Source organism: Callionymus lyra, chromosome 8 (genome assembly GCF_982586985.1).
Source record: "Callionymus lyra chromosome 8, fCalLyr1.hap1.1, whole genome shotgun sequence".
Taxonomy (NCBI): Eukaryota; Metazoa; Chordata; class Actinopteri; order Syngnathiformes; family Callionymidae; genus Callionymus; species Callionymus lyra.
In genome coordinates, this window is record NC_141825.1 from 2,186,125 (window position 1) to 2,212,746 (window position 26,622).

General features: G+C 38.5%; 1 protein-coding gene across 1 annotated transcript; it reads right to left on the bottom strand.

Moving 5' to 3' along the window:
• Positions 1-837: 837 nt before the first annotated feature.
• On the bottom strand, positions 838-26,622 carry fa2h (fatty acid 2-hydroxylase). The gene is made up of 7 exons (XM_087798195.1): positions 26,288-26,622; positions 8,113-8,232; positions 3,513-3,655; positions 3,061-3,161; positions 2,816-2,988; positions 2,444-2,696; positions 838-2,383 (listed from the first exon to the last, which is right to left on the bottom strand). Exons 1-7 carry the CDS (start codon positions 26,561-26,563, stop codon positions 2,316-2,318), a joined length of 1,134 nt encoding a protein of 377 aa, XP_087654321.1. The 5' UTR covers positions 26,564-26,622; the 3' UTR covers positions 838-2,315.

Sequence of the window (26,622 nt, forward strand, 5' to 3'; positions counted from 1 at the left end):
TGCGCTGTTCGTACAGTGCCAACTCGATCCTTGAGCTTCCAAAGATTTTTGAAGCGTTAAAGTGTTAAATCCCTAATGTCACAATATCCTGTGTTAGTCCAGACATTGTCAGATGTTGAGAACAAAAGGCAGGGAAAGCAGTGCAGGCGGGTTTTCGCAAGACAGGCACACAGCCAGTTTTTTCCTGTTTGAAAACAGTGAGTTTCTTTGAACCAAACGTGTAAGCTCCGAAGTTGGTCTGCCGCTTTCAATATTTCAATTTTGAATAGTTTTGAAGCTTGGATGTATAATCGTCTTCCATTTTGGGAGTCCGGCGGTGCAAAATGCAAAAATAAACGTTCCGCTGCAGTACACTCGACTCGCCTTCTTCTACGCAGAAGAACAGCAGCAACAGGTAGTCGTTGGCTCCCCATCTGCCAGCACTTTCATAGCTGAGCCTCAATAGGAGGATGTGCGGCTTGTGTTCCCACACTTTCAATGTACCCTGTGCCCACATTTTAAACCTAAGAAACTAAATCGCATCTAAAGCAATGTCCGAGTCCACTTTAAAAATGGCATTTAATTTGATTACATACTTCCATGCAACACTATTTGTTAATAGACACATCATTTACATGGCAATTACCTAAACTATTATAAAATAACTACCACCATTTTTATGCATTTTGGCCTCTTTAATTATCTTATATTCTGGTGATCTGCATTTTGTCTGTTAACTATGGTTAACTGTTTGAGCATTATCTTTTTTTGCTGGTTTAGCTAACAATTAATTTTCACAAAGCTTTCAGAAAAACTCAAATGTTATGGAAAGAACAAGTACAAGGAGAAAGATTCATGTGAATCATAGATATTTATTTACAAACATTCCATATAAATTTCATCAAACTAATTCATATATTATTGTAAACAAAGGCGTTTATTTCTTATTATATTACACACATACAAAGATATCTGAACTTAATCTGAGCAATTATGATGTTTCTTCATCATCTTCATCAGGATTTAAGGGTGTCACTGACCCATTTTAAACAGATCTAAGTCTGTCAACAGTAGAATTTGTGAGGATCCGTCAGATGCCATGGACCACAACCTCCTGGGGACCAGTCAGGTGATCTACCGTCATCCTGGGAAGAGTTTTTCTCACCACAGGAGGCATGACATTGACCTCATGTCCTCTGGGGGCTCCTGAGCTGGACTTGGCAACTGTACAACAATCTAGGAAGACCTTGGTAGTTACATTTCTGTTGAGAAATATTTTATATACTTTATAAATTATACATTCTGTCTCAAAGCAGCTACACTGTACAGAGCTAGGACTAAAACCTTTTAAGAAAGTATTTTAATCTTTTGCCTTATCTATTGTTTTGTTTGTAGTTATATAAATTACATCCTTGGCAGAAAATTGTTCAGTTTTCCTGCGTTAGGTATGCGATCACACACTTTCAAAAAAACTCCACTCCTTTTCCATGTTTATTCAACATTCCTCACTTTCTTCTTCTGCAGCGTCTTTAGACACATTTTGGTGTGGCTATGATTAATATGTCAAAGGTTTAAATAAAAACAGTTACATTAAGTTATTGATGAAGTTTTGGACATAGACTGATGGAAAGGGAGGAAGGAGCAGAGGAAGACATCAATGAGGTTTACGGATAAATGATTGAGACAGCTGCAGGACAAAGTGCCGTAAAAAAAACCTAGTAGGAATCAGAGTTGTTCTGGTTTTTATCTAAAATTGGTACCAAACCAGAACTTTTTATACAGTCCTTAAAGAATCATCACTGAACACTTTATCTTAAAGGGCCACTATTGTGAAAATCCAACTCTCTATTTATATGTTTCAAATGTTGAAGTCTTCTCTGTCCTCTCCAAGATGCAGAAAGTCCCTTATCATGACAAGATTTTTAAGGTTATCACTTTATAAAGTTCTGCCCCATCTGAAATGTCGGCAAACAAGAGATTACGAGCGCAGAGCCCCTTGTGAGGTAATAATAGATAATAATAAAATATTTACTTTCCAATTAGGCACACATTAACTGAATTGTTCATGGTAAAGTTACAATACTTGGCACTAATGCTTACAATAACAGTTGGTCATAATGATCACGAAAATAACTACATTTTTAGCAGCAGATGAGATGAGTCAGTTGAAATGTTGCTGACCTGAAACAGGTCAACAAGATGGACTGGAGTGGGCTGGACATAGATTAGACTATTGCTGGGACAATCATGTAAAAACAATGCACAATGTGAAAATAAAACCAGCAACTGTAGTAGAAATGGAGTTAAGCGACTGGTGAGTCTGGTAGAAGCAGGTGTTAGAACTTCTCTTTGGGGATGACTGTGTTGAAGGGATGATCCCAGAATGTTGTGGTGATGCCGTAACCTGTTAGCAGAGGTTGGGATGAGGGACTGTGGTGACTTTTGGTCAGACGAGGAGCCTCACCTGCTTGCTGGTGCTCAAAGTGATGCTTGACATGGTACGCTTTCAGCCCGTACATGTACGAGCCTTTCTTGGGCGAACCGTAGTGCAGGTAGTAATGAATCATGTCGTAGACCACGTAGCCGCACAGCCCGCCCACGAACAAGGACTTGCCAATTACCTCAGGCAGCATGAAGGACAGAAGTCTGTAGAAGCCGCACACTACAAGAGACGCCAGCCCAGGAGGGAAGACCAGTCGAGAGCCGTCGAAAGGAGACTGAGAAGAAAGAGAGAGTCTGGTTCTGACCCAGGTTTCTGCCCTACGTGATGGCCATTTGTTTCAACACTTCCCCAATCACGTATAGGAATCTGTTGTCGTTGTATGTCTGTGTGTACCTTGTGATGCTGTCCATGCAAGAGGAAGTGCAGCATGATCAGGTAGTAGTTATGGGCAGGTGGTTTCATGTGGAAGACGAAGCGATGGATGCAGTACTCGATGAAGGACCACAAGAACCATCCCAACAAAAACAGAGGGATGAAAGTGTACTTGTGGAATGTAATGGAAAAGTCTGGAACACATGGAGACCATGAGAAGGCTGACAAACAAACAAACAGTGTGTCTCCTGATTCCTCTGCTTCACCTAAAAAAAAGTTCATCCTGACGTTGCTCTGTGACAGAGACGTGAAGCAGCTCCAGCTGAGATAGAAGACAACAGGAAGCCAGACCACTGGGACCCAGTACCTGATGAAGACACACGCAAAAACACCCACGCACAGTTAACACATGCAAATACACACAAGTCCACTCAAATCCACACGCACGCACATAGACAGTTACCCACATGTACACACACAGTAAACACACAGAGACACAAGAGCGTGTATGTTTTCCATTAAGGGGGGTTATTCTGGGCACTCTGTTATTACAGTTTTCTTAACTCATACACATTGAACTCTAAATTGAGACTTTGGGTGCGAGAACGTGCCCTGCAACAGACTGGCGAAGTGACCCCTTCTTGTTCTTGTTATGGAGATCAGGTTCTAAGAGTGGATAAAAGTCCCTCAGAGTGGAAAAACAGGATCTGCATCATACCAGGCGGTTTTGGTTCCGGCCTCCATCAGTGGGTTTCCAAAGAGTCTGATGGGTCTGTCCACAGGCTGATGAACCCAGGAATCGTACTTCTCGCCCAGGAGACCCACCTGCCAGGCCAGAGGCTTCTTCCAGTCCACCAGGTCCTGAGATCACAAACAGAAATGAGCAACGGAACTGAAGTTAATTTCTTCAGAATATTCACACGTCTTTTTGGAGAAAAAAAAAGTACATATGTTTTTTCAAACTGCTGCTCCAGCATAATAATAAAAATGAGTATATTGAAATATATATAATCAAAACATCAAAAATAAAAGGGCCAAATGTATTAAATCCAGGCATTACGAAATAATGTAAAATATTGGCAAAAGTCAATTATTATTTTTTTCCCATCCATCAATATTTCAGTACCACAATCCTTCCACATGGTAATATTTTTTTTATTGAATATAGTCTAATAATGGGATTTAATCTTTAATTAATTGAATTATTTGTTTCTATGGATTTTCGGATATATTTTGTCATGGATGATTTTGTTCATGTCTGTAATGTTCATGTATCTTTTGCATGTGTAATTGTGTCATTGTTGAGATTCACATATAATTACATACGTTTCATCGGAGAAAAAAAAATGGCACAGTTACACCACCAGCAGGAGGCAAAAGTGTTGACTACAGCAGATTGCACCCAGGGTAGGTGAGGGAGGATAAGAGATAGACAGATTGAAAAGTTTTATTGAGCTCAAAGAACACAAAACAAACACTAACTTGCCAGTTACGACTGAGTTGTGAATATATTCATCAGCAAAAGTTTAACTGTGTTCTCCATCATGTGAGAAGTTATAAAAAAAATACAGTATATGACACTACTACTTCTACTAATTCTTCTACTTCTTGGACTTAAACAACTCATTATGTTACTTCTTCTACTCACACTAATACTTACACTAGTTTTAGATTAGATTTAGATTGTTTCCTTTACTAGTCCAACAAGGGGAACTTTTTGTTTACAGCAGTATCAGGTTAAAGAAAAAATGAATAAAATACTTAAATAAGAATACAATAAAATAGATTTCTAGATTTGAAAAACGTGTTATTTCACAATATACAGTATATACAAACATTTACAATAATAACAAAGTCCCTGTTAGCTTTTATCTGGTGCAGTTCTTATTGTGAAATCTCATAGCAGGGGTGGATCATCCTTACAGTGATGGAGCTCCTCAGTGCAGTGAGTGTGTGTTGGAGAGCGTCTGAGACATTTTCTCATGGAGGCCAGCTTGGATGGTATCCTTCCCCTAGACACCTCCTTCGTGGACTCCAGGGGGTGTCCCAGGACATAGCTGGCCTTCCTTATAAGTCTGTCCAGCTTTATTCTGTCGACTGCTGTGATGCTGCTCCTTCAACTGACCACGCCATAGAAGATGGTCGTCCGAGATCTTTTGCCGGTGGCAGGTTTGAAATAATCTGCAGTGTACAATGTGAAGAGAAATGGCGCCAGTACAGTTTCCTGGGGGGCCCCCACACTGCATAGTACAGTCTCTGACACACCTTCCTGGGTTCCCACAATCCAGCCTGTGAGTTGTGTGCCCACTCCAGACAGGTCCAGCTTGTCCCTCAGGATGTCTGACCCGATGGTGTTGAAAGCACTGCTTAGGTCGAACAAAAGGATCCTAACAGAGCTTCCAGGGGACTCCAGGTGAGAAAGGGCTCGATGGAGGAGAAAGATAATGGCGTATTCCACTACGATGTCAGGCTGGTACGCAAACTGCAACATGTCCATGGGAGAGCTCACCAGAGGATGCAGGTGACTTTGGACCAGCCAAGGTAGAGCTTCCCATGGGGTAGGATGTTAAGGCCACCGGTATGTAGCAGCTGGGATCCTTAGGATGCTGGGTCTTTGACAATGGTACCACACAGGTCATCATCCAGAGGAATGGTACTCTTCCCAGTTTTAGGCTCATGTTGAACAGATGTCCAATGATTCCACTCAACTCGTCAGAGCAGGTCCTGAGCAGCCTGGAACCAAAGGCGTCTTGTCCTGCTGCCTTTCTTTTCTTTGTTCTCCTCAAATGTTTTCTCACCTGGAGAGGTGTGAGGGACAGGTCGGAGTAGGGAGGCATTGTTTCCTGTGAAGTCCGAGGGGGGACTGAGACATCACAAGGTGGTGGGGAGGTAAAGGTAGGTAGAATACTGAGGAGGGGGTAGTTCAGAGGGGACTTGGGAAGAGTGGTGAAGCAGCAGGGGGACTGGCTAATGCGACCTCAATCCTGTAGAAGTAGTTATTAAGTAGCTATTAAATCTGCCCATTTTTGACCTCCTGCTGCCTGAGAGTTTAACTTCTGGTGACCAGAGATTTTTTATCCTCACCAAACTTCCCTGTTGTTGTTGTTCTCCAGCTGTCCCTCCATTTTCCTCCTGTAGCAGTCCATCTTTTCCCTGATTTTCCTTCTCAGCTCCCTCTGAACAGCCTTCAGCTCCTCTTTGTCACCTGACTTAAATGCTCTATTTTTCTCCTTTAGGAGAGCCTTAATGCCAGGATTTAATGTTGGAGAAACAGTGTACAGTCTTGGTCGGCACAATGTTCTCCCCACAGAAGTTTATATTGTCAGTTTTGCACACTGTTAACCTGTCAATGTCGTCCTTGTGAGCTTCACTGACTATTTCCCATTCAGTCCTTCAGAGCTTCTTCAGCTTCCTCAGACCACTTTATAACCGATCGAGACACAGCTGTTACAAGTGTCTTGTATGCAGGTAGGAGATATACCAGACTGTGGTCCGCTCGTCCCAAAAGAGGAAGAGAGTATGATGAGTATGCATTTTTGATGCTGGTGTAAAACAAAGTCCAGTGTTTTATTGTCTCTGGTGGCACAGCTGACACATACGCTAGTGGATGAACTTGGGCAGGGAGGAGGACAGAGATGCGTGAAAAGGTAAAAAATGCTTTGAGTCTGCAGCCTGCACACCACACTGGTGATGACGTCACATGCTGGCTTGGCATTTGCCGACGGAGGTCTATACGCAACCACCGGGACGACATGTGAAAACTCACATGGCAAGTAAAAAGGTCTCAAACTCACTGCCAACAGTTCGATGTCTGAGCAGCAGGGTTGTGTCTTAATCGTGTTGTGCTTTGTCTGAGCAGCAGGGTTGTGTCTTAATCGTGTTGTGCTTTTCTATTCTAAGCACTATTCTATTCTAACCACTTTTCATTCACAAAAAACTCCCGCCCGCCTCCCTTTCTTTTCCTGCGTGTCACTGTCCGGTCCACCCCTAATAAAGAAAATCCATCTAACGCTACGATTGCGTACATGTCCAAACATCAGCATGCTGCACTGGCGAAGTTAAACTAAAGAAAAGTTGCTAAAAGTTTGTTTTTTAGACTAGAGGGTTCTAATTTAGTGTCTCAGTTGTCCTCAGTCTTAAAGGACAATGAAGCTGTAAACGCTGCCATCCAATTTGCGCAATCTTAAATCTACTACTTCTACTACAAATTCTACTACAAATTCTTCTACTTCCTCTACTCCCATTGCATTTTCTTATCGAAATGCAAATTTTTGAGATACCATTAACCCTTGTGTTATCTCAGGGTCAAGCTGACCCGAAGGCCAGAAAAAAGTGTTTGAGGTATCCCCTGTTTTGTTTCTGGATCAAAATGAACGGCCTCCCTGGCTTCCAGAAATACACATCCAGTGGTGGAGTTGAGATAATATAAGGGTTAAATTTCACCCTAGGCATCCAAAACGAATGTTACAGCATTATTTTTCACCAAAATTATGAGAAAGCTTGACTGTGCAAACAGTCAATAAAGTCAAAAACTTTTTCATGTTCACCTCAAATATTTATCTCTTCATCTTAAGTTGAAGTTATACGAGAATAAAAGTCCAAATGGGTAACTGAGTTGGTATAGTGATGATGATGCAACACACATTCCTATTGTTACTTTGTTTATAAAATAAACATTTTGTCTGTTTACATAAAGTCATTAATTAATTGTGCTTTTAGGTAAGGTAGATAGCTCCGGTAACGTGATCACATAAGGAAGACCGGCTTTTGGTACTGATGGGAAAGTCATGAGCCAAAGTATGTTTATTAAATTACCTTAACTACATATAATAATATTCCTTCACTGATTTTAATGTTTTCATCACTGCTTGTGTGAGAAAGGAATTTGAGGATTAGAGATGTCTATGTACCTGTCTCTGAAGCAGTAAACGCCACCACCGACCTTGAGGATTATAACTAATTCAAGTATGTTTTTTGCTTTGGGAACTGGGATGAAGATATAACAGCAACTTAAAAGTTCTTTGCTTCAGAATTCAGACGGACATGTAAACTCTGTATTGTTCTGCATTCTCGCTTGTATACAGGTACAATGGGGACCTTTAAACTAGATCTGATATCTGTTCTTTGCTATTTATTTTTAATTTCTTTGGCTAATTAAGAGAATCTGGGCAGAAAATAAGCTTCAAACCTGTCGGGAAGTCTGCATGTTTTCTTTATTCATATTAACTTTGATGCAGTGCGCATACACACTCTAAGTACATGAGGCCCCAGGTGGTGACTGGCTGACATTTCATCCTTCTCATGCATCCACTACGTACATTTTCCATGTCCACGGGGCGGCAGCGGCCGTACGGGGAATCATCGTCTTCTTGTTTTTTCTCCACTGCAACTCCAGAAATCTTACCATCCGGCTGATAAACTTTTGATTTTCTCTTCCTCTGAAAAACAAAAAAAAAATGTTAGTCTGCAAAAGGGCTTAATGGTTATTTTAATTTGAGATATCAAAAGGTCATGATATAATTAAATTATATGTAACTTTAACTTTCGGCCTGTCACCTGGTCAGGTGACTTACAAGCAGCATCGAACAAGCGGAGATTGACGTAAACACTAGGCTTTAACCTGTTGCTCAAGGGAGTCGTGCTCGACTGAAGTTGCCAAAGAGGAGCAGTATTACAGCTGAATAACTTTAATGCTACCAGTGCCTCAACTTAATGGAAACAGAGGACCAGCCGTAACAACCAAACTCTTTAAAAGCTGGATATGACGGCAAATTGAAACAACATGCGGAAATAATGAATAGTGAAGTTAATAAAAAACAAACAATAAATAAAGTTTTTTTTTTTGCAATTTTTTACCTACTAAATAAAAATAAAAGACACTTTGAGCATGGTATTTGCAGTAAGGCACAAGGCTTCAAGTTTAATATTATGTTTGTTTACAACAGTAATTAAAATAACTAAATTAAAATTCTCTAAATGATTAAATTCTCCATCTTATTTCAACTTATGCTTGATTAGCTTTTATCTTAACAATGACTTCATCTCTTTCTTATGATGACAGACAAAGCTCACAACAAATGCACACACCGAAGCGACAAAACTTCAAAATTAAGCGAAAACGCTTCAACATTAAGGGAAAACACTTTGACATTTAGCCAAAACAGAAATGTGTATTATGTATGTATTATTCCACAACAGAAGTCACATTCATGTGAGTTCGGGGACTTTATTGTTGAAACACAGAGAGACTGATGCCAAAAGTAGTGAAGATACAAAACGAAAGAGATTAAAAAGTAAATAAACTCTATCTAATGCTAGACTGTCATTAATCATCGATATGCTTGTTTATTGTCAGGTTTAACTTGTACGGCTTATGTGTACTTGATGTGGCTATAATTAAGCTAACACTACAAAGGAAACGTCACAAATGTTAAACCTGTTATCACTTTGGAGATTGGTGTGTGTTGTGGTTTGGAGCTACACTCTGGAAAAAAGTGTTATGCAGGTTGTGTGGAAAGAAAAATAAAATAAAATTAATGGATGAGTTTGTTTGTTTGTCTGTAATAATGAATACAGTTTCAGTGTATCTGCCAATGAAATGAGGTCTGAATCGACGGATCTGTTGTGTGGGGTCGCTCAAGGTTCTGTTTTGGGTCCTTTATTATTTTTGCTGTACTTGATTCCCCTGGGTAAAATCATTTATAGATTTCCTGATGTTTCTTAACAAATTTTTGCTGATGACATCCAGCTCTACTGCTCATTTGATCCAACTGAGCCCCAGATGCTGAACAGTTTAGTCAATTGTTTGCTAGAAATCAAACAATGGCTTAATAAAAACACTTTGCAGCTAAATGTGGACAAAACTGAAAGTCTGGTTATTGCGCCTGATGATAATGTTCCAGGGGCGAGGCAGTACTCAGGTGACTTAGGTCAGTCCGTCAAACAGAGGTTGAGAAACCTGGGTGTTGTATTTGGCAAAGAAATGTCTCTAGTTCAACGCTGCAAAAGAAACTGACCAGAAACTGTTTCCTTCAACTGTCACAACACAATCTGGAGCTTGTAATTCATGCGTTTGTTTCTTCTCGTTTGGACTATTGTAATAGTTTATTTTCGTGTCCAAACAAGAAGGAGCTGTCTGGCCTGCAGTCAATACAAAATCTGCAGCGAGAATTCTGACCTGCTCTAGTAGAAGAACTCACATTTACCCTATGCTTAAAACTCTGCATTGGCTGCTATTTTCTTTTAGGATCAATTTTAAAATTCTGGTTCTTACTTTCATAGCTATTCGTGGTCAGGCTCTCCTTACATCACTGATCTGATCCAGCCTTACACCCCTGCTCAGGCTTTTAGGTCTGTGGATCAGAATCTACTGATGGTTCCTGAACACATTTCCAGACTATAGGAGAGAAATCCTTCCAGGCTGTTGCTCCTAAGCTTTGGAACGATCTTCCTCTCCCTTTGCATTTAATGGAGTCTAGGGACTCCTTCAAGAAACATCTTAAGACATTTTTATTTATTTTATTATTATTATTATTATTATTATATTATTTTATTATTTATTTTATTTTATTTATTTACTCCTTTCTCCACTTTAGTCTTACTTTAACTGTAAAGTGTCTTGAGATAACTTTGTTATGATAGGACACTTTAAATAAAATTGAATTGAAATTGAATTGAATTGTTTGTTTTATGTTGTCTTGGCCTTTAAGAGTTTTTAAATTTGTAGGTATTTTTAAATGTGTATTGCTTTTGATTGGTCAAGCGCTTTGTGACCCTGGTCTAGAAAGGATTTACAAATAACTATTACTTACTTACTTACTTACTTATTTACTTACTTACAATAAAGCTCAAGAGGCAAGAAAAAGAAAAACTTTATTTAACAGACATTTCAATTGTCAAATATCACAATTGAAACACACATTCATCTGATTCCCCGCGAGGGATTGGTGTTTTGACCACACTTTTTAAACATCCACTGCATACCCTTAAAGTTGCAAAACACCATTTTACCACTATCGCTAACAGTTATCATGTCCAGCATCTATGGAACTTTTTTTTTCAACAGCTCACTTCTGTAGAGCGTGCTGGCCAGCAAGTTCACAAAAGTGGAACTTCTTGTAAAAATGGTTCGCTCTAACAAACCTTTTGTAAGATAGGTGAGTAGACCCCTCACTTTTCTGCAGATATTTAAGTGTTTCCTTTCATTGGACAACACGGAAAAATTCCACTTTGACACAATGAAAAGTAGTATGTGTGTTGCTTATAGAACAGTCTAAATTTATTTTCCCCTCAAAACAACTTAAATATAGCCATTCATAGCTAAACCACTGGCAACAAAAGTGGGTACACCCCTTAGTGAAAGTATTTTGTGTAGCCACCTTTATTTTCCAAAACTGCCTTAGCTCTCCTGGGCATGAAGTTTACCAGAGCTTCACAGGTTGCCACTGGAATGCTCTTCCACTCCTCAATGACGACATCACGAAGCTGGTGTATATTCGAGACTTTGCGCTCCTCTACTTTGAGCTTCAGGATGCCCCAAAGATGTTGCCTAACGTTCTGTTGAGTCATGCGGACAGTGGACAACATAGACCAGGGTGTGGACCAGAGTGGGTTCAGAAACATGTTGCTCAAAATGTTGCTTCTGTTAAAGTTAAAAGTTCTTTAGCAGAGCAAGATGTGATGTCATCAACATGAAGATTAAAGTTTCCAAGAATAAGAACAGATTCCATTTGAATAATGGAAGATAAGAAGTCACTAGTCTTTCAAGAACACCGCCGCAGGACCAGGCGAGCGGTAGATTGACACACAATAGAAATGTCTTGTAGAACCAACCAAGATCATCCGAGACTCAAAAGAAGTGAATTCCTGTGTCTGAATCACTTTGCAAGAACAACTCTTTCAAATCTTCCCCCAGGAACAGATAGGCAAGGAGGATACTTGAAAAAGTAAACAGTATTTAGGACTGTTATGAACATGCACGTGTAACCCAGATGTTTATTTTTTGTTTTGTGTTTAAATTATTTTCACTGGAATAATATAATTTAACCTACCTGTTATTTTTGTGTTTTATGTTTTATTCATTTTCATGGTCATACCATATTATGACACTGTCGTCTTAAAATGGCCATTGTATTTTTGCTCCACCGATGAGACGCGTTGTGTTCAGATGCTGCAGCGGCTCAGAGACTGAGACACTTATGTGCCATCGCTCCTGCATTTGTATTAAAAACACTTTCTTGTCACTCCTTGTGAGAAAACAAGAACTTCACCGGGTCTCTGCTGGTTCTTGATGGTCACCGACGAGTCCAACATCTGTTCCACTCTAACTTCCAGGACCAACTGGAGTATTTCAAGATTGATACTCCCTCTATTAACTTTTATTTTGCCGGCCATCACCACAATACATTTTTGAGCCAAGGAGGCTATTTTATTTCGAACATTTTGGGGATATATATTTTGTTTATATTATTGGTATTTTGACCAGAATTAAATGAATTAATAAAAACCAAAAACATTGACTGATTGATACAGACTACTTTTAAATCCAAAAAAACAAGTCCTCCAAAGTCAGGATAGGAGCGTTACTCATGTCTCATGTGTAACACGTGTGACATAAGTCAATAACGCCCCACTCATAGACAACTACCAATATTTATGGTCTCCATGGCAACCTGTGAGCCATCATTCATATCAGGAAGTCAGAAGAACATGGAGGCTCCTCATTGAAAGAGTTGCTCTGACTCAACAACAACGATAACATACTGTATATGGTCATAGTTAATAAGTACAGTGTATCAAGGTAATATCAAGACCAAAATGTTCTAGATAAACTCACAGACTTGTATCTCTCCTGAGTGTCCCCAAAGACCTCCTTCCAGTTCTACACTTCACAAGTCCAGTAGACATCCTGACCAGATCTCTAAAGGTGCGTTCACACCAAAAGATATTTGGCAACATTTGTTCTACTTGTACTTGAGTGAAGATCTATCTGCTGGGAGGTCTTAAGTTAGCGGAGAGTCATAATTGAGACTTCATCTAACATGGAAGTATGGAAAAAAAAAAGTTGATGTTGCTCCTTAAGTCAGATTTTCAAACGATATACCTCATCAGCATTCATCACAGTGACACAGGTGCAATTAAAAGGACATAAAGATAAGGAACAAGGTTACCATTACAACCGTGGGAGGAAGCAGATAGAGAGCGTTTGCTGTGAACCCTCCATGTATAGGCCAACACAATTCTACCAATTCATAATTAACCAATGAGAGTATTGTAGCAAGATGCAACACGGTACAACACAGTTAGTATCTTATATTATTAAAATACAGCTGTCTATATTGAACTGCCTGAGAAACCCAATGGCCTTTGAAAACATAAGAGGAGCTACCTAATACAGCAGCATACATATGGGGCCAACAACATGCCATTGAAGGCCATGATGCATGTCACCATCATTCGTTTCAGTGAAGTAGCCCAGCTCGCCTCCAGCAAGACCCACGTTGACTAATCGCTAAATTGAAGAGGGGCAGATAAAAGGAAGTTGAGGCCTGCTGCTTAACCTTATGTTTCCTGACAGAGAGGTCTCCACAATAACGTGAGTGAGCAGGTGATATGTTTACTGTGATATCACTGCTCCTATGGCTGTATCTTCTTCATCATTTATGCCTTTTTTGTGGTTAGAAAAAGGGTTTAATAATGTATCACATTGAATTAAACAATATTCATGATCCAGAAAGCAGATGGATAGAAAGAGTTCTTGAACTGGGATGTTCTGGCAGATATCGATCTCAGTCTCTTGTCGGACGGGAAACGTTGGAACAGGGGATTCCCACTGTACCAGTGCACCAGTAAATCTATCAGTATCTGTGACCTGGTATATAGTTGACTATCAAGGTTTAGGTGATTTCAACAACTCTTAACAGCCCCCGGGGATGCAAAGGCACGCATTTAAAGTAATATAAAAAATATTATCCCTCAGTTTTCTGCACAATACGCAGATACCTTTGAAAAGATAACAAAATAACAAAATTAAAAATATAACACATTTTGTTAAATCACTTGCCAACTAGCAGGTTTAAAATCCTGATCATATTCATGATTGATTCATATTATTAACAAATAACTAATGAGTGTAGTAATGAGCATGCAAAGGCTTCTCTGCTGGCCTAAGAAATATTAAGAAAACAGACTTATTTTACTTCTACTATTTATTTTATGTATTTTTATTTTTTCTTATTTATTTATTTATTTTATTAAGTTGGTTGCAGATTTATTATGGAAGCCATTTTTAAGAAGGACTTTTCGAGAGAAGCTGGACATAGTTAAGAAAGTTATGGCAACTCTAAGGCGAGTGGTGGGATTTTGTCCACCACTTTTAGTCCATGAACTATGTGAGTAAATGCAATTTTCCTAAATAATGTTGCGCTTCTATGAGGTTATTAGTGATGCTTTTGTGTTTGTCGCAGCTGTAGTGTAAAGAGACTTGTGCACTCTTGTGCAGATTTTGTTTCCTCACTTAAAGGCATTTATTCCGGCCACACAAGTTATCTGTCTGTGATGCAACAGCTCTTTATACTGCATTTCTGCATAATGGTGTCTTTAAATTGTCAATATGTAACTCTGGAGGGATCGTTCACTCCACACGGTTCTCATTGCTGAGATTCAAACAGGCTGGTGGTCTGGGCTGCATTATTGTGTGTGGATCATTGATATAATCGTGATTCTCAATGTGACATAGCTGCTGTTTTACTCACAGCTTTATAAAATTCAAGGGGATCATATTTTGTTCTTAGTTACTAACTTTTCGATGTAGGGTTGCCGTGGAAAACACACAAACTCGTAGTTGGAGTTATATTTTCAGCGATGCGTTGATTTTGTGCTCATTAGGTAATGTCTAATTGACCTATAGCAGTGCACGGTCGAATCTACGTGGTGTATATATTACCACAAAGTAGTTATTGAGAGGTGGATTCACGGCAGTTTCCACCATCTCATTGTGAGAAGACATCAGATCACTGAGGGGAAGTCTGTGCACCTCGAGTTTAGTGGACTTCCAAAGATGCTCAGTCTTTTGACAAAGTCTCTTCAGACTCAGGAGATCTTCATTTGTCCAAGGGCACCGTTTTTTTCTGAATTGTGAAGTTCGATACAACTAGTGCCACTTGATCCAGTATTTCAACACAATGAGTAGTGAAACAGTTAATCAAATTGTCCACATTAAGGCAGTCATTGAAGAAAAGAGGGTCAAACATAGCAGAAAAACTTTCTACAGTATCCGCTGAGATAACACGCCTCTGAGACCTAATCTTTAAGGGCTTAGGTTCAGGGATGAAGTCCACAAGACAAGAGAATGATCACTCAGATGGACATGAGTGGGTTCAGAAACATGTTGCTCAAAATTAAGGGCTCCTGTTAAAGTTGAAAGTTCTTTAGCAGAGCAAGATTTGACATCCTCGACATAAATGAGTCTCCAAGAATAAGAAATGATTCCATTTGAATAATGGAAGATAAGAAGTCACTAAAGTCAGTGTAAGTGTAAAGCTTGCAGTTGGTCTGCCTTTGTTTATCACTGCATCTTGTTGATTAAAAGTCGAGTTTTGAGAAAGGTTTAATCCACTTCCATTTGGCAGTCCAATGAAGATGACGCAAAAAACAAAACAGGCACGCATTGGTTTTTTAATAATAACAACAACCTGACAGCTGTGTCTCTCATCAATCACCATATATTATATGATATGATAGATATTTTAAAGAGACACTTGGATGGTTCAGATTATCACAAATGATTTTAACAACAAAAAGAGCAGAAGCACAGGAAGCAAATGTTTACTTGAAAAAACAACACTAGAGTCTTGATGTTAAAGAGAGAAACAGTTGAACACATCAGGAGTTTAAGAGTAATTAAAACACTATATAAACATAAACAATGACATAAAAGAGGAACAAAATGTAAGTAAGTAAGTAAGTAATTTTTATTTGTATAGCGCTTTTCCAGACCAGGGTCACAAAGCGCTTAAACAATCAAAACAATACTCAATAAAGTATATATTTTAAAGATCAAGATAAAGCTGATAACACAACAGGAGTTCCAGAAAATCATGGAAAAGCCTGAACAAATAAAAACGTCTTAAGATGTTTCTTGAAGGAGTCAGTAGATCCATCAAGCGCAAAGAGAGAGGAAGATCGTTCCAAAGCTTAGGAGCAACTATCTGCATCTGTGCAAGTAGTGAAAGGCAGACACGCCTTATGTTGCTTCTGATTGGTTAATATTGCATGGTGCCTTCGTGTCCATTTACATAAATAGGACCAACGTGTATTATCATAAAAAAAAAAAAGTATAAAGTACTAAATTGGTAAACATAAGCGTGAAAAATGTCAAGTGTGGTCTGTGATGTGAGAATGGCCCACAAAGCAAATGTTTTAGCAGTTTTATACAGAAATGAAAATACAAATGTTGAAAATAGAGTTTTAGTTTGGAAAATAACTTAATTCCGCTAAAGACCGAATATCTGGGATCCCTGTTCCTTGTGGGGGTTGCAGGGATCTGGAGCCTATCCGAGCTTCTTGGGGCTAGAGGCGGGGGACACAGTGAACAGGTTGCCTGTCTGTCGCACAGCCTGCAAAGACAAAGAACTGTTCACCCCCCACAACCCCCTCCTAAAAAAGCTGACGCAAACCCGTGACATGAGGTTGTTGCGCTTACCACTGCACCAGCATGTCCCTTATTAGAAGATTATCGCTAATCTTAACGTTTTACCATATTAAAAAAGACATTCAAGCATTCAAAGTGACACCCAACACGTATGACACTAGGATTCTGTGTAATGATTAGCTGACCACAATCAGCTGCTGTGGACGTAAAGTTCAGATCAGCAGTAAACAGCGAACTACACTCACTGGAGGCTCATGAGTGAGCAAGAAAAGCAATAAAGGTATACGACAGAATCCTGCATGTACAAGCAACATCTTAATGTGACAGAGTTCAACATATGTCCGTCTTCTTGTGTCAACATATAAAACTGTTTCAGACATTAAACATGTTTATTACCAATTGGACAATGATAATTATATATATAATATATTAATATTAAAAACATAAATATCCTTTAGCGTTGAGTTCTCTAATAATCTGATGGTTTAAGATAATTAATCAGAGCCCAGCCCCAGATTTAAAGCTGGCATATGCAGAGAGAGAAAAAAAAAACTTAAGACCTCCGGGAAGATTGATCTGCAGTTTTATATGACTTCAATAGAAGACACGATGTTGTTTTGGCACTGGAATCCAAGAAGTACTTTGGTTGAGTACTACAAGCGTTTCAAATTTGGTGTGAATTCACTTTGATAGAAAGACACCACTGCTCTTTCAAGAGACTCTACTCAGTATGTCTTCTGGATGCGTAAGGTCAATAGAGATGACAAGTTAGGGAAAACAGATCTGAGATCAAATGGCTTTTTTACAAGGATGCCACATAATCCTGCAGGTAATCTAACACATCACTTTAACTGTATGGACATATTAACACAACAATGAAGAAACAATTCCAGAATAATAAGATCCAAGAACGTGCCAGCACACAAGCATGCAAAATTACTATTTTGTGACAATGTGTATCTGGAAGGATGTGTTTTCATCTGAGCATTTTTGTTTGTATGGGTGTATGAGCAACGATTGGTGGTAGAGATGAGGAGACTGGAGTTCAATGACACAGTCCAAAGGTTTACATGGAAACTCATTTTGTTGCCACAAGCAGCACATATATTCTCAGGAGGTCAATTAAGATTACATAATTAGTTTTTCCATTTCCTTTTGAAAGTTGAAAACATCAGGATTAGATGCAAGACTTTTTTATATTTATGACAGCATTCATTTCACAATTTGCTGGTAAAGTCAGTGTCACGTATCTGTGATGATATTTTGGTTTCAAAAGTTAAGGGGGCAGCAAGTACCTCTGTTCTGTTATGATTGTGTTCAGTAAGGAATGAAATAGTTAGACAGTTTGGCCCTTGAAGGAGGTAAGTTGTGGACGTATTCGAATGAGTTACAATTGGATTTGCTTTGTTGTAAAAAGTTTTAAATCACATATTGCCATTCACCAAATTAATCGATAACCATATCACCCAGCAATGCCTGATACACACACCTGCACACAAAATGCAGCATAAGGATAACAACAGTTAGATTATATAATTCTGTATAGACAAAAAATACATATTGATGTATGCACAGTGTTTCAGCAATCAACCCAGCAGACTACAGGGAGGGATGAATGAGTGTGTGTTTAAAGAAAAAACCTGATAAACCTGAATAGTGACTCAGGATTCCAGGTACCATCCGTGTGTATGCGTGTGTATTTATACGTGTGTGTGAGTTTGAGTCGGGAGAATCAAAAGGTGTTGTGTATCACTTCATCATGTTTGTTGGGTGTCATGTTCAGATGTAGGCTCTTATACATGAAAATATTTTTCCTTATTATTATTATTCAACCAGTAACATTTTTATAATGTGGTCATCAAGGGGAAATGCAGTAGCGGGCCGTCAATGCCAGCAAGGCCTTCACTGCGAGCCTAAACATACAGACTTCTTTTTTTTTTAAATTTTATAAAATATATATAAATTATTATATTTTTTATTTATTTTTTTATTTTTCATAAATAAGTTTTAAATTATTCCTTTTATTAGCTTTCATTTAATTTCTTTCCTATTGCTTGCGGACTGCTTCCAGGATTGTACGTCCATGTGAGAGCTTTCATCCAATCATATTTGTGCATGTGTTACCCGAAGCCTTCAGTCGTTTCAAAATGGCCCTTGTAAATTGAAATCAGACTCGTCACATGGTGCTGAAATGATGATTTGAGTTAGCGTTTGTGTGTTTGTCGCTGAAGCGTGTGAAGCGAGTGTGTGTGTGTGTGTTTTTTTGGGTGGGGGGGGCATGCAGAGTTTGTGTGTCGTGGCCATGGAAACCACACAGACTAGTGGGAGTGATTTAATATAATTTACTGATGTTCATTTGATGATAAACGTCTTATTGACCTATAACAGTACACTCTCAGATCCCTGTTGTGTATAAAGAACCTTAAAGTAGTTATTGAGAGGTGGATTCATTCAAACGTGCACCACTGAAGGTCTATGTGTGAAATGCACGGCCTGCCACTGGGTAAATGTGTTTCATCCTTGTTTTTATTTAATTAAAGATTAATACTATATTTTATGGCAACTCACAGCGGATTGAATATATTTTAAGATTTATGTATTCGGTTTGTGTAAGAATGGATTGTTTGTTGTCGTTAATAAAATATGGAAAGGGATTTGGAAGACTCCCTAATGTGGTGTTTATTTTACTCGGCTGTTCCTTTCCTTTATTGCGGACATAACAGCTTCCTGACGTCTCTTGAGGTAAAAAATCAAGTTTCTGTAACTCAGAAATGTCACAGAGAACATTTTTGCCAACCAGCGTCGTCTTGTGTTTTGTGGTGTTGAAAATAACGGCCCTAATAGTTGCAAGTTACAAAGCTGCAGGGTCTCATTATGCAATTTGTTGCATTCGAATGCACCACTCCTGAACATTGAAGACACAGATTTCTTTCCAGCTTTTCATTTTACAAGGTTATAATTTTGTTTATTTGCAGTGTTTTTTATGTTTGTTTGTGATGAGTAAGTCGAAAGTCTGGTGCAGACGACCGGTTGTTAATCGTGTTTGTTGAGTTTTCTTTTAAATAATTTGGTTAATTCTGTATAACGTTGTTAAAATGTGTTTGCAATTTCTTAACGAGGAGAATAGTAAACATCAATTATTATTAATCATTAGCTTTCAAAATGTTGCTTTGAACATAACATTTATATTGTCTAACTTAGACCAAAGATTTAGACTTTTTCTTTTCAATGGTAGGCCTGTAAATTGCAAATAGAGCCCCACCTAGAATATTTTTCACCAGCTGCCACTGCCTCAATGGCAAATTAAGCTAAATTATACATCAGACACAAACTATGAAAATTTGCTATTCCGTTATGTATGTCAAAGCAACAAAGAAAATCACATTACCGACGAAATCTTACCAAAAATAATCTAAGTTCCCTCCGTAGGTACAGCCATCCGAGGCACCCCCCTAATTACAGTAGCTTGTGTTTCTATGGCAGCAGAGGTAAACATAATGTTAAAACATCCCCATGGTCACAACCTGGCGACAAGGCAGCGTGTCTATGTAGCAGTTAGACTGACAGACTCTAACAATAGCATAAAGGATATCGAAAACTCCAGCAGGATCAGGCACACTCTGGTACTGAGTACCGACTATTAAAATATCTTTGTACTGGATTTACTGTGAACACAATTGTCTTCGATGCTCCAAAATATTATCATCATTATATTGTCTTCCAATGTGGATAATACCACCACCTAAAAATAGCCATCCTGGAAGGCAGTCCTACCACGCCGCGAAACTGAAAATAGTACAATATGTACACCAGTTTACAGTCATACTTATGCTATTGAACTGATTTTTAAAATATAGTTATATAAAATTAACAAGTCCAAAACATGGATACATGCAAAACTCACTGTACACTAAAATGTTCACAATTAAAGTAATGTCAGCCACCTCTCCATGGCGGAAGTTATAGCACCACTGTTATTGGCGGTGAGTCAAGGGAGGCGTGGGTGAAAGTCTTCGGTGACGCCAGAGATACACAGCATAGATTGCCACTGTGATGCCACTCCCTGCCACTGGCACTAGGATCTTGCTGTCTTGCAATTTTCATCAATATTCAAACAATTTACAATTTTTCCTCAAGATGTTTTTTGGCTGACTGTCCAAAAATACCACTAATGATTGATGCAAATCAAACAGAATGTTGACTAAAAAAGACAAACACCCACATCAAGGGCAAAGAATTCTCTCTTAGACCTTAGTCACACCTAAAATAACAATATGCCAGGTTTATAGAAAGAGTATACATTAACAAGGTGTTGTTTGATTAACTCATCAGAATCTATTCAGGATTTATCCGGAAATAGCTTGAAATGCATGTCAACCTTTGACATAATAAGTGTTGAACCCACAAATCGACGAGACATATTCTGTCTATACATACTTGGATTTTTACTTGCAGATTGACTTTTGAACCTAAGCGGTTGCTTGATTCCTCTGTGCTAGAGGGCGGCCCAACAATTAGAAGGTTGAAAGTTCATCGAGCGATATTTGAATAGTGACGTGTAACACATTACCACAACGCAACTCTGCTCAATGTTAAACAAACACCATTCAAAGCAGATGAAAGTGGAGTAGCTAGCGTCAGCAACAAGCTCCGGCCCAGCTTGAGTAATCGAGAGCCAGCAGGCAAATGGTTAAAGGAACAACTGCTCGACTGGTTTTGGGGATAAATGAATACAGTGAGGTGTCTGGGTAAACCAGGAGAATGTTAGGAACAATACACAGAGCCAAGAGCAGTTAAGAATGGAATGTGACAAAGAAGTCTCATGATGTTTCGTCTGGAATTGTTCAGCTGATTTGTCCAGTTATACTTACATTCAGCATCTCTTCTCTCGCTTGACTGAATACAATTCAACCACGTCTTCCTCTTGAATGCGCTGTTTGGTCAATTTTCTCTGTTTCTTAGAACAATGAAACTGAAAATGTCAGCTGACAACCAATTCTACGCTATCTTTCAGTTAACAAAGTGCTGATGCTAATAACAAAATTCTTAGGCATTAAAAAGAAACAGTGATATCTCCTTAAACATTTGAAAACAGAAAGCTAGGGTCCCCAAACTGGTTATAATTGATAAGAAATAAAAACTAATCTCAACTTCCTATCCTACATTTTCTGTGGCAGTTATACAAATCTAGTTTTAAAAATACAGATTTTATTAAAAGACAACGTTATAATACGGAACAGTGCAGTGTCAAAACAACACTAGGATGTGAGGAGAATGCAAAGTGTCGCTAAATCACACTCGGTATGAAAGTGTATACAAGCAGGATCATCAGAGGAAAGGGTCAAACATTTTGAATACCTGGGTAAACACTTGTCCTTCCTTGCACATCTTTAACTTTAAGAAAACTCTCAACTGCCTCCATCTTCTCAGGAAGCAAAGGAAGTTTAATGCTTGCAGATTCTATGAACTTGTTGCTAAAAGCATTAAATAACATATTGAAATTATTAAATCATCCCAAAACTCCACTTCCCAATCTATATGAAAGATCAATAAGGATCAGATTAGGAAAGCCTGCCTCCACTGCGGAGGCTATTCCTCTGAATTTAAGGTAAGGTAAGGTAAGGTAAAACTTTATTGATCCCTCAGGAGGTCTCCTTCGGGAAATTGTTTTTTACCAATAGCCAGCCATTTTTCATAAACAATAAAATAAAAAATAAAAAATAATACATAAAAAATAAAATAAGAAGAAGAACAAAAAGAGGAAGAACCTTTCTTCAGTCTCCTCTCATCATGCAGGAGATACATGTCATATTTATCCATTTTTTTTCCGAGGATAAGCTTAGGCTATAAATTTAGAGTTTTTTTGGAAGAAAATTAAAAATAAAAGCTTCAAACATTATCCTGATGATGATCAACAACCTCTGACTCCAATTGTGTTCTCACAGGTTCAAAGTCCTGTTTTATGGCCTCGTGTTATCAGTGCCATGTGACAACCACAATAAAGAGGTAAAGGGAGGGAGACAAATAAACTTTCCATACTCATTTGTGCAACTCAAGGCAGAAGAAAAAAAGAAACATGGACATAAGCAGATCAATATGGAAATGATCACTGGACAAATCTCAGTTCACTGCTCTGTGGGAAAAGTTCAGTCCTCTCAAACATGTTGCACAATAGACCTACTGTTGCCTGAGCAAACATGACTTCATGTCATCTTCGATATTAATATGGCAGAATTACATTTATCATTCTTCATTTAATTGGCTGATCCTTTCTGACAACTTGAAGGTGTTGTACTCATCACCATTTTTTCCTCTTTTACATGATCCCAGGATGACAATGAACAGTTTGTATTCCAGGTAGTAAATAATTAATGCTCATTGTGTTTTACAAAATAATGATTGTAAAATGTTAAGAATTCCATGACACGTCTCCATCACGGATAACCTCACGCACACGTACACACAGTGAGTAAAACTTAAACTAAAAGCTAACCTGTGCCGGGTCTGGTGGAACCCAGACAAGCATGTACATCTTTGATATGACAGTTGTTTTATTGGTTATAATCAACTTTTTGTGAATATTTTACATATAAAGGTTATGATATTTCGCTGCTGATTAATTACCTCTTGAGACCCTCTGTATTATATTTTCATGCCATTACTTATAACTTCAGGGCGACATGTAATTGTGTATGTTGGTTTTGTTCAACTCATTGTTATGTGATATTTTAGATTTATTGTGAATAAATTCATTTTTTGGATCTATATTTAGATGATATCATTGATTACTTGTATCATCATTTAGATGGGACAAATAAGAACCTGCTCTCTGTTATTTTAGTCATGCATTAAACTCCCTAGATTCCCTCACCTCCAGAGTTCACATTAATTTTCCTACCACAGGACGGACCAGCTGAAAGGACACCAGGTGAAGTGTCCACGATCTACCTAGCACCCCAGTTAATTATCCACCGGTTAGTCACCAGGGAGCAGGTATCAGCTGCCAACGCCCTCTCACTCAGGGAAATGTTTGACAAAGTCACAATATGATTCTATCGAAATTCAACTCAACACAACTGCCCTCGAGCTGAGAGGTTGTATTTGGTATTCAGTGTACTCTTCATGCAAACATTCCAAGAAGACATTTTGCTAAGAAAACTCATTAGAGTTTAACACTCCTGTCATCCAGAAATAATTATAACAGTAACTAAGAAGTCATCATTTTGAAGCACAGTTTACTGAATTATAAATCAGATATGAGGCAAACATGCTTGATCTATCAAAAAATCGTTTCTATATCAATTTAAATTTATATATAAATTTCAATAATCCCCGTGGCTAGAATATTCTGCCATAGACCTATTGTTTTGCCACAATTTCCAATTAAAGTTATACATTAAATGTAAAATGATGTAAAGGCCTAATGTACTTCATAATAAATATTTTAACATTTAAAACTAAATTGCTTGAATATCATTTAGTTTCCTTGGCGACTGCATTCAAATTGGAATAAAACTTACACTTGTGTTTTTTTTATTCACTTGAAAATGTTAATGTTAATATGTTGGTTTTTTTTGTTTGGTTTCACAGAAAAATACGTGAAATCAGCGTTTTCAAATATCTCCACTCAGGGATCAGACTTGAAAAGTTTTTCCACAATATTTGCAGACGAAAATATCTGAAGCACATCGAAGAGTACAAAAAACTCAAGACATTTGAGGATTCAGTCAGTAGAGAAAACTGGACAATCATCCAAAGTGAAGAAGGTAAAGAAGAGAGTTGTTGCCAGGATGGAGACCACTGTGATATCAGAGTAGAAGTAGGAGAAACATCTTGAGTTTTCCAGGAACACTGTTGTGATCATTGATCAACATACTCAACGAAGCCACAAGGAAGTGCCCTATAATCATATAAAAGAGTCAAGGCAAGGTTGATGAAAATGGAAGAAATCTTACACTGCTGTGGAGACTCAAAAAGAAAATCTGCCAGTCAAGACTGCGAAAAGAGCATCTGCAGTTGCTACTGTGGACTAAAAAGACAAAAACAGCATACTAAAGCAACAATGGGAAATTTCAGCCTTGGTGTAAAATGCTGCCCTGATTAAAACTGATAACTACTAATGGCTCTCTGTGGTTATATATACTAGTATAGTCTGTGGCGATAAGTTTAAATAATAATGATTTACAGCAACATATGTTAAAAAAAAGAAGTATAAACTGGTTAATTTCTCTGAACTGTGAACTTAGTTCTAAATTGTTTTAAACATTTTAACTAGTTCATGTGGGAAGTGATTTTGCCTAACACTGTATGTCATCAATTCAAACACCTTATCTTGAAAAATCTCGCATTTTTTGTCTTTTAGGCTTTAACTTATTATTTCATTATGGTAAGTTTAGGTACATATTTAACACTTAACTAAAATACATTATAAATTAACAATCAATATCACTTTCTTGCATGTCACACAGCTTATAACTGTGAAGCGGTAATGCAGCAAACAGCAGAAGCAGCTATCCTGAATATAAATTGGTCCGCCTGATACTATTATTGTCTTACCCAAGTACACAACTTAATTATTTTGGCATTGACTACCACTGAAAGCACCAGATCTTCCTTCTGTGAGGTCAGTAAGAAGGTTGAGGATAAATCCTCAAGCATTTGACATAATAACATCACCTAAAGTTTGTTATAACATCACCTAAAGTTGTCAGTACATCGGTGTTACGTCTGCCAGTACTGCTACAGGTAGTTCAATATTTGAGCAGCAAAGAAGTATTGACTCTATCAACCGCTGGAGGCGACAGCAGACGTGAGACAACCTATCCTTCGGTTCCGCGATTTTAGTCCGACCATCCGTGGCTAAATTTTATGTGCGTAGATAGACAGAACATTACGGCAGCAACCTGTGAGTAAAAATGTCAGGGAAAACTTGCATATTTATTATTTCAATATATTTATATTTTCTTTCATTTCTGCATCATTTCAGCAACTGTTTGGTGGTTTCATTTAGCCAGGGGAGAGGGGGCAGATTTTTTAAAAATGTCATGTAACCCTCTGGGTCGAAGGCCTAGTGGCCCAGAAACGATGTGTTTGAAGAGGTTGCAAGGAGGTCGCAAGGAGGAATGTGGGTCAAAACACACACAAAATTTACGTTTAAATGTACAATGAATACAATACAAAATGTATTGCCCAAACTGTTTTGCCGGCATTATATATATATACGCTAATTGAAATGGCCAGCATTTCCCAGAAAAAAAACTACATGAATGTCAAATGTCATACCTTCATGTACAGTTAATTTTGATATAAGGTAAGGTAAGGTTAAACTTTAAAAAAAAAGTTTTTTGCCAATAGCCACAGAAAATACAGCAATTTTTCATAAACATACAACTGCAAATTGGTATTATGTTGTTGACATACTGTAGTTGAACTACACAATCACAAAATGTTAACACTTAATCGGTGATTGGAATTACATCTAATGTAAATATGAACCCTTTTAAATTACAATATATTGAGGAGTCACTTCATTCGATTCATTTAAAGAAACTGTCAATTAACTCTTGTGAGCTGAAATAGGCAATTATTGTAGCCATTCAAGATATAACCATTTAGGATTACCATGAAAATCGTTAAATTCCCATAAAATCGTTTACCAATCGTCTAATCCCGTACATGATATTTAAGTTAAGAGATCTGCTCAAATCGCGGAAGCGTCGGATAGGGTGAGGGGCGTGTCTGGAGCCTGATCTAGTTCAAGTGATGACATATGTTCAAACTTTAATTTAGAAAAAAAGCCAAACATGGTGTCCCATTATGGATTCCGAGCTTGTCATCTTTACCTGCGTCTCCACCGAGTCTCGATCCAACTCCCCGATGTAGTACTGCTCCATCCACCGCCGCGCGTTCTCCGAGTGCCTGTGTGGGGGCCCCTCCATTTCCGAAGCCAGGTCCTTGCCCGCCCGGCCCAGGATCAGAGCATCCCCGCCGGGGTGCATCCGCAGGAAGGCGGTCACGTCAAAGACCCTGTTCCCCAGGAGGACCCAGCAAGAATCTTTAGTGCTGTGGCGGGCCACCTCCCGCTCCGTGAAGAACCGTGGGGACGTGGAGGGAGACATACGTCTGTTGCTCGGAGCACACCTGGAGTGAGACGTGGAGAGACGTAACCAACGCGACA

Bases quoted from the DNA above. Each gene is read 5' to 3' on its own strand.
- fa2h (XM_087798195.1), bottom strand. From the start codon at position 26,563: ATGTCTCCCTCCACGTCCCCACGGTTCTTCACGGAGCGGGAGGTGGCC. The intron at 8,233-26,287 runs GTAAAGATGACA...TTTGTTTTTCAG, and splicing joins GAGACTCGGTGGAGACGCAG to AGGAAGAGAAAATCAAAAGT. The intron at 2,697-2,815 runs GTACACACAGAC...CTTTCTTCTCAG, and splicing joins TGCATGGACAGCATCACAAG to TCTCCTTTCGACGGCTCTCG.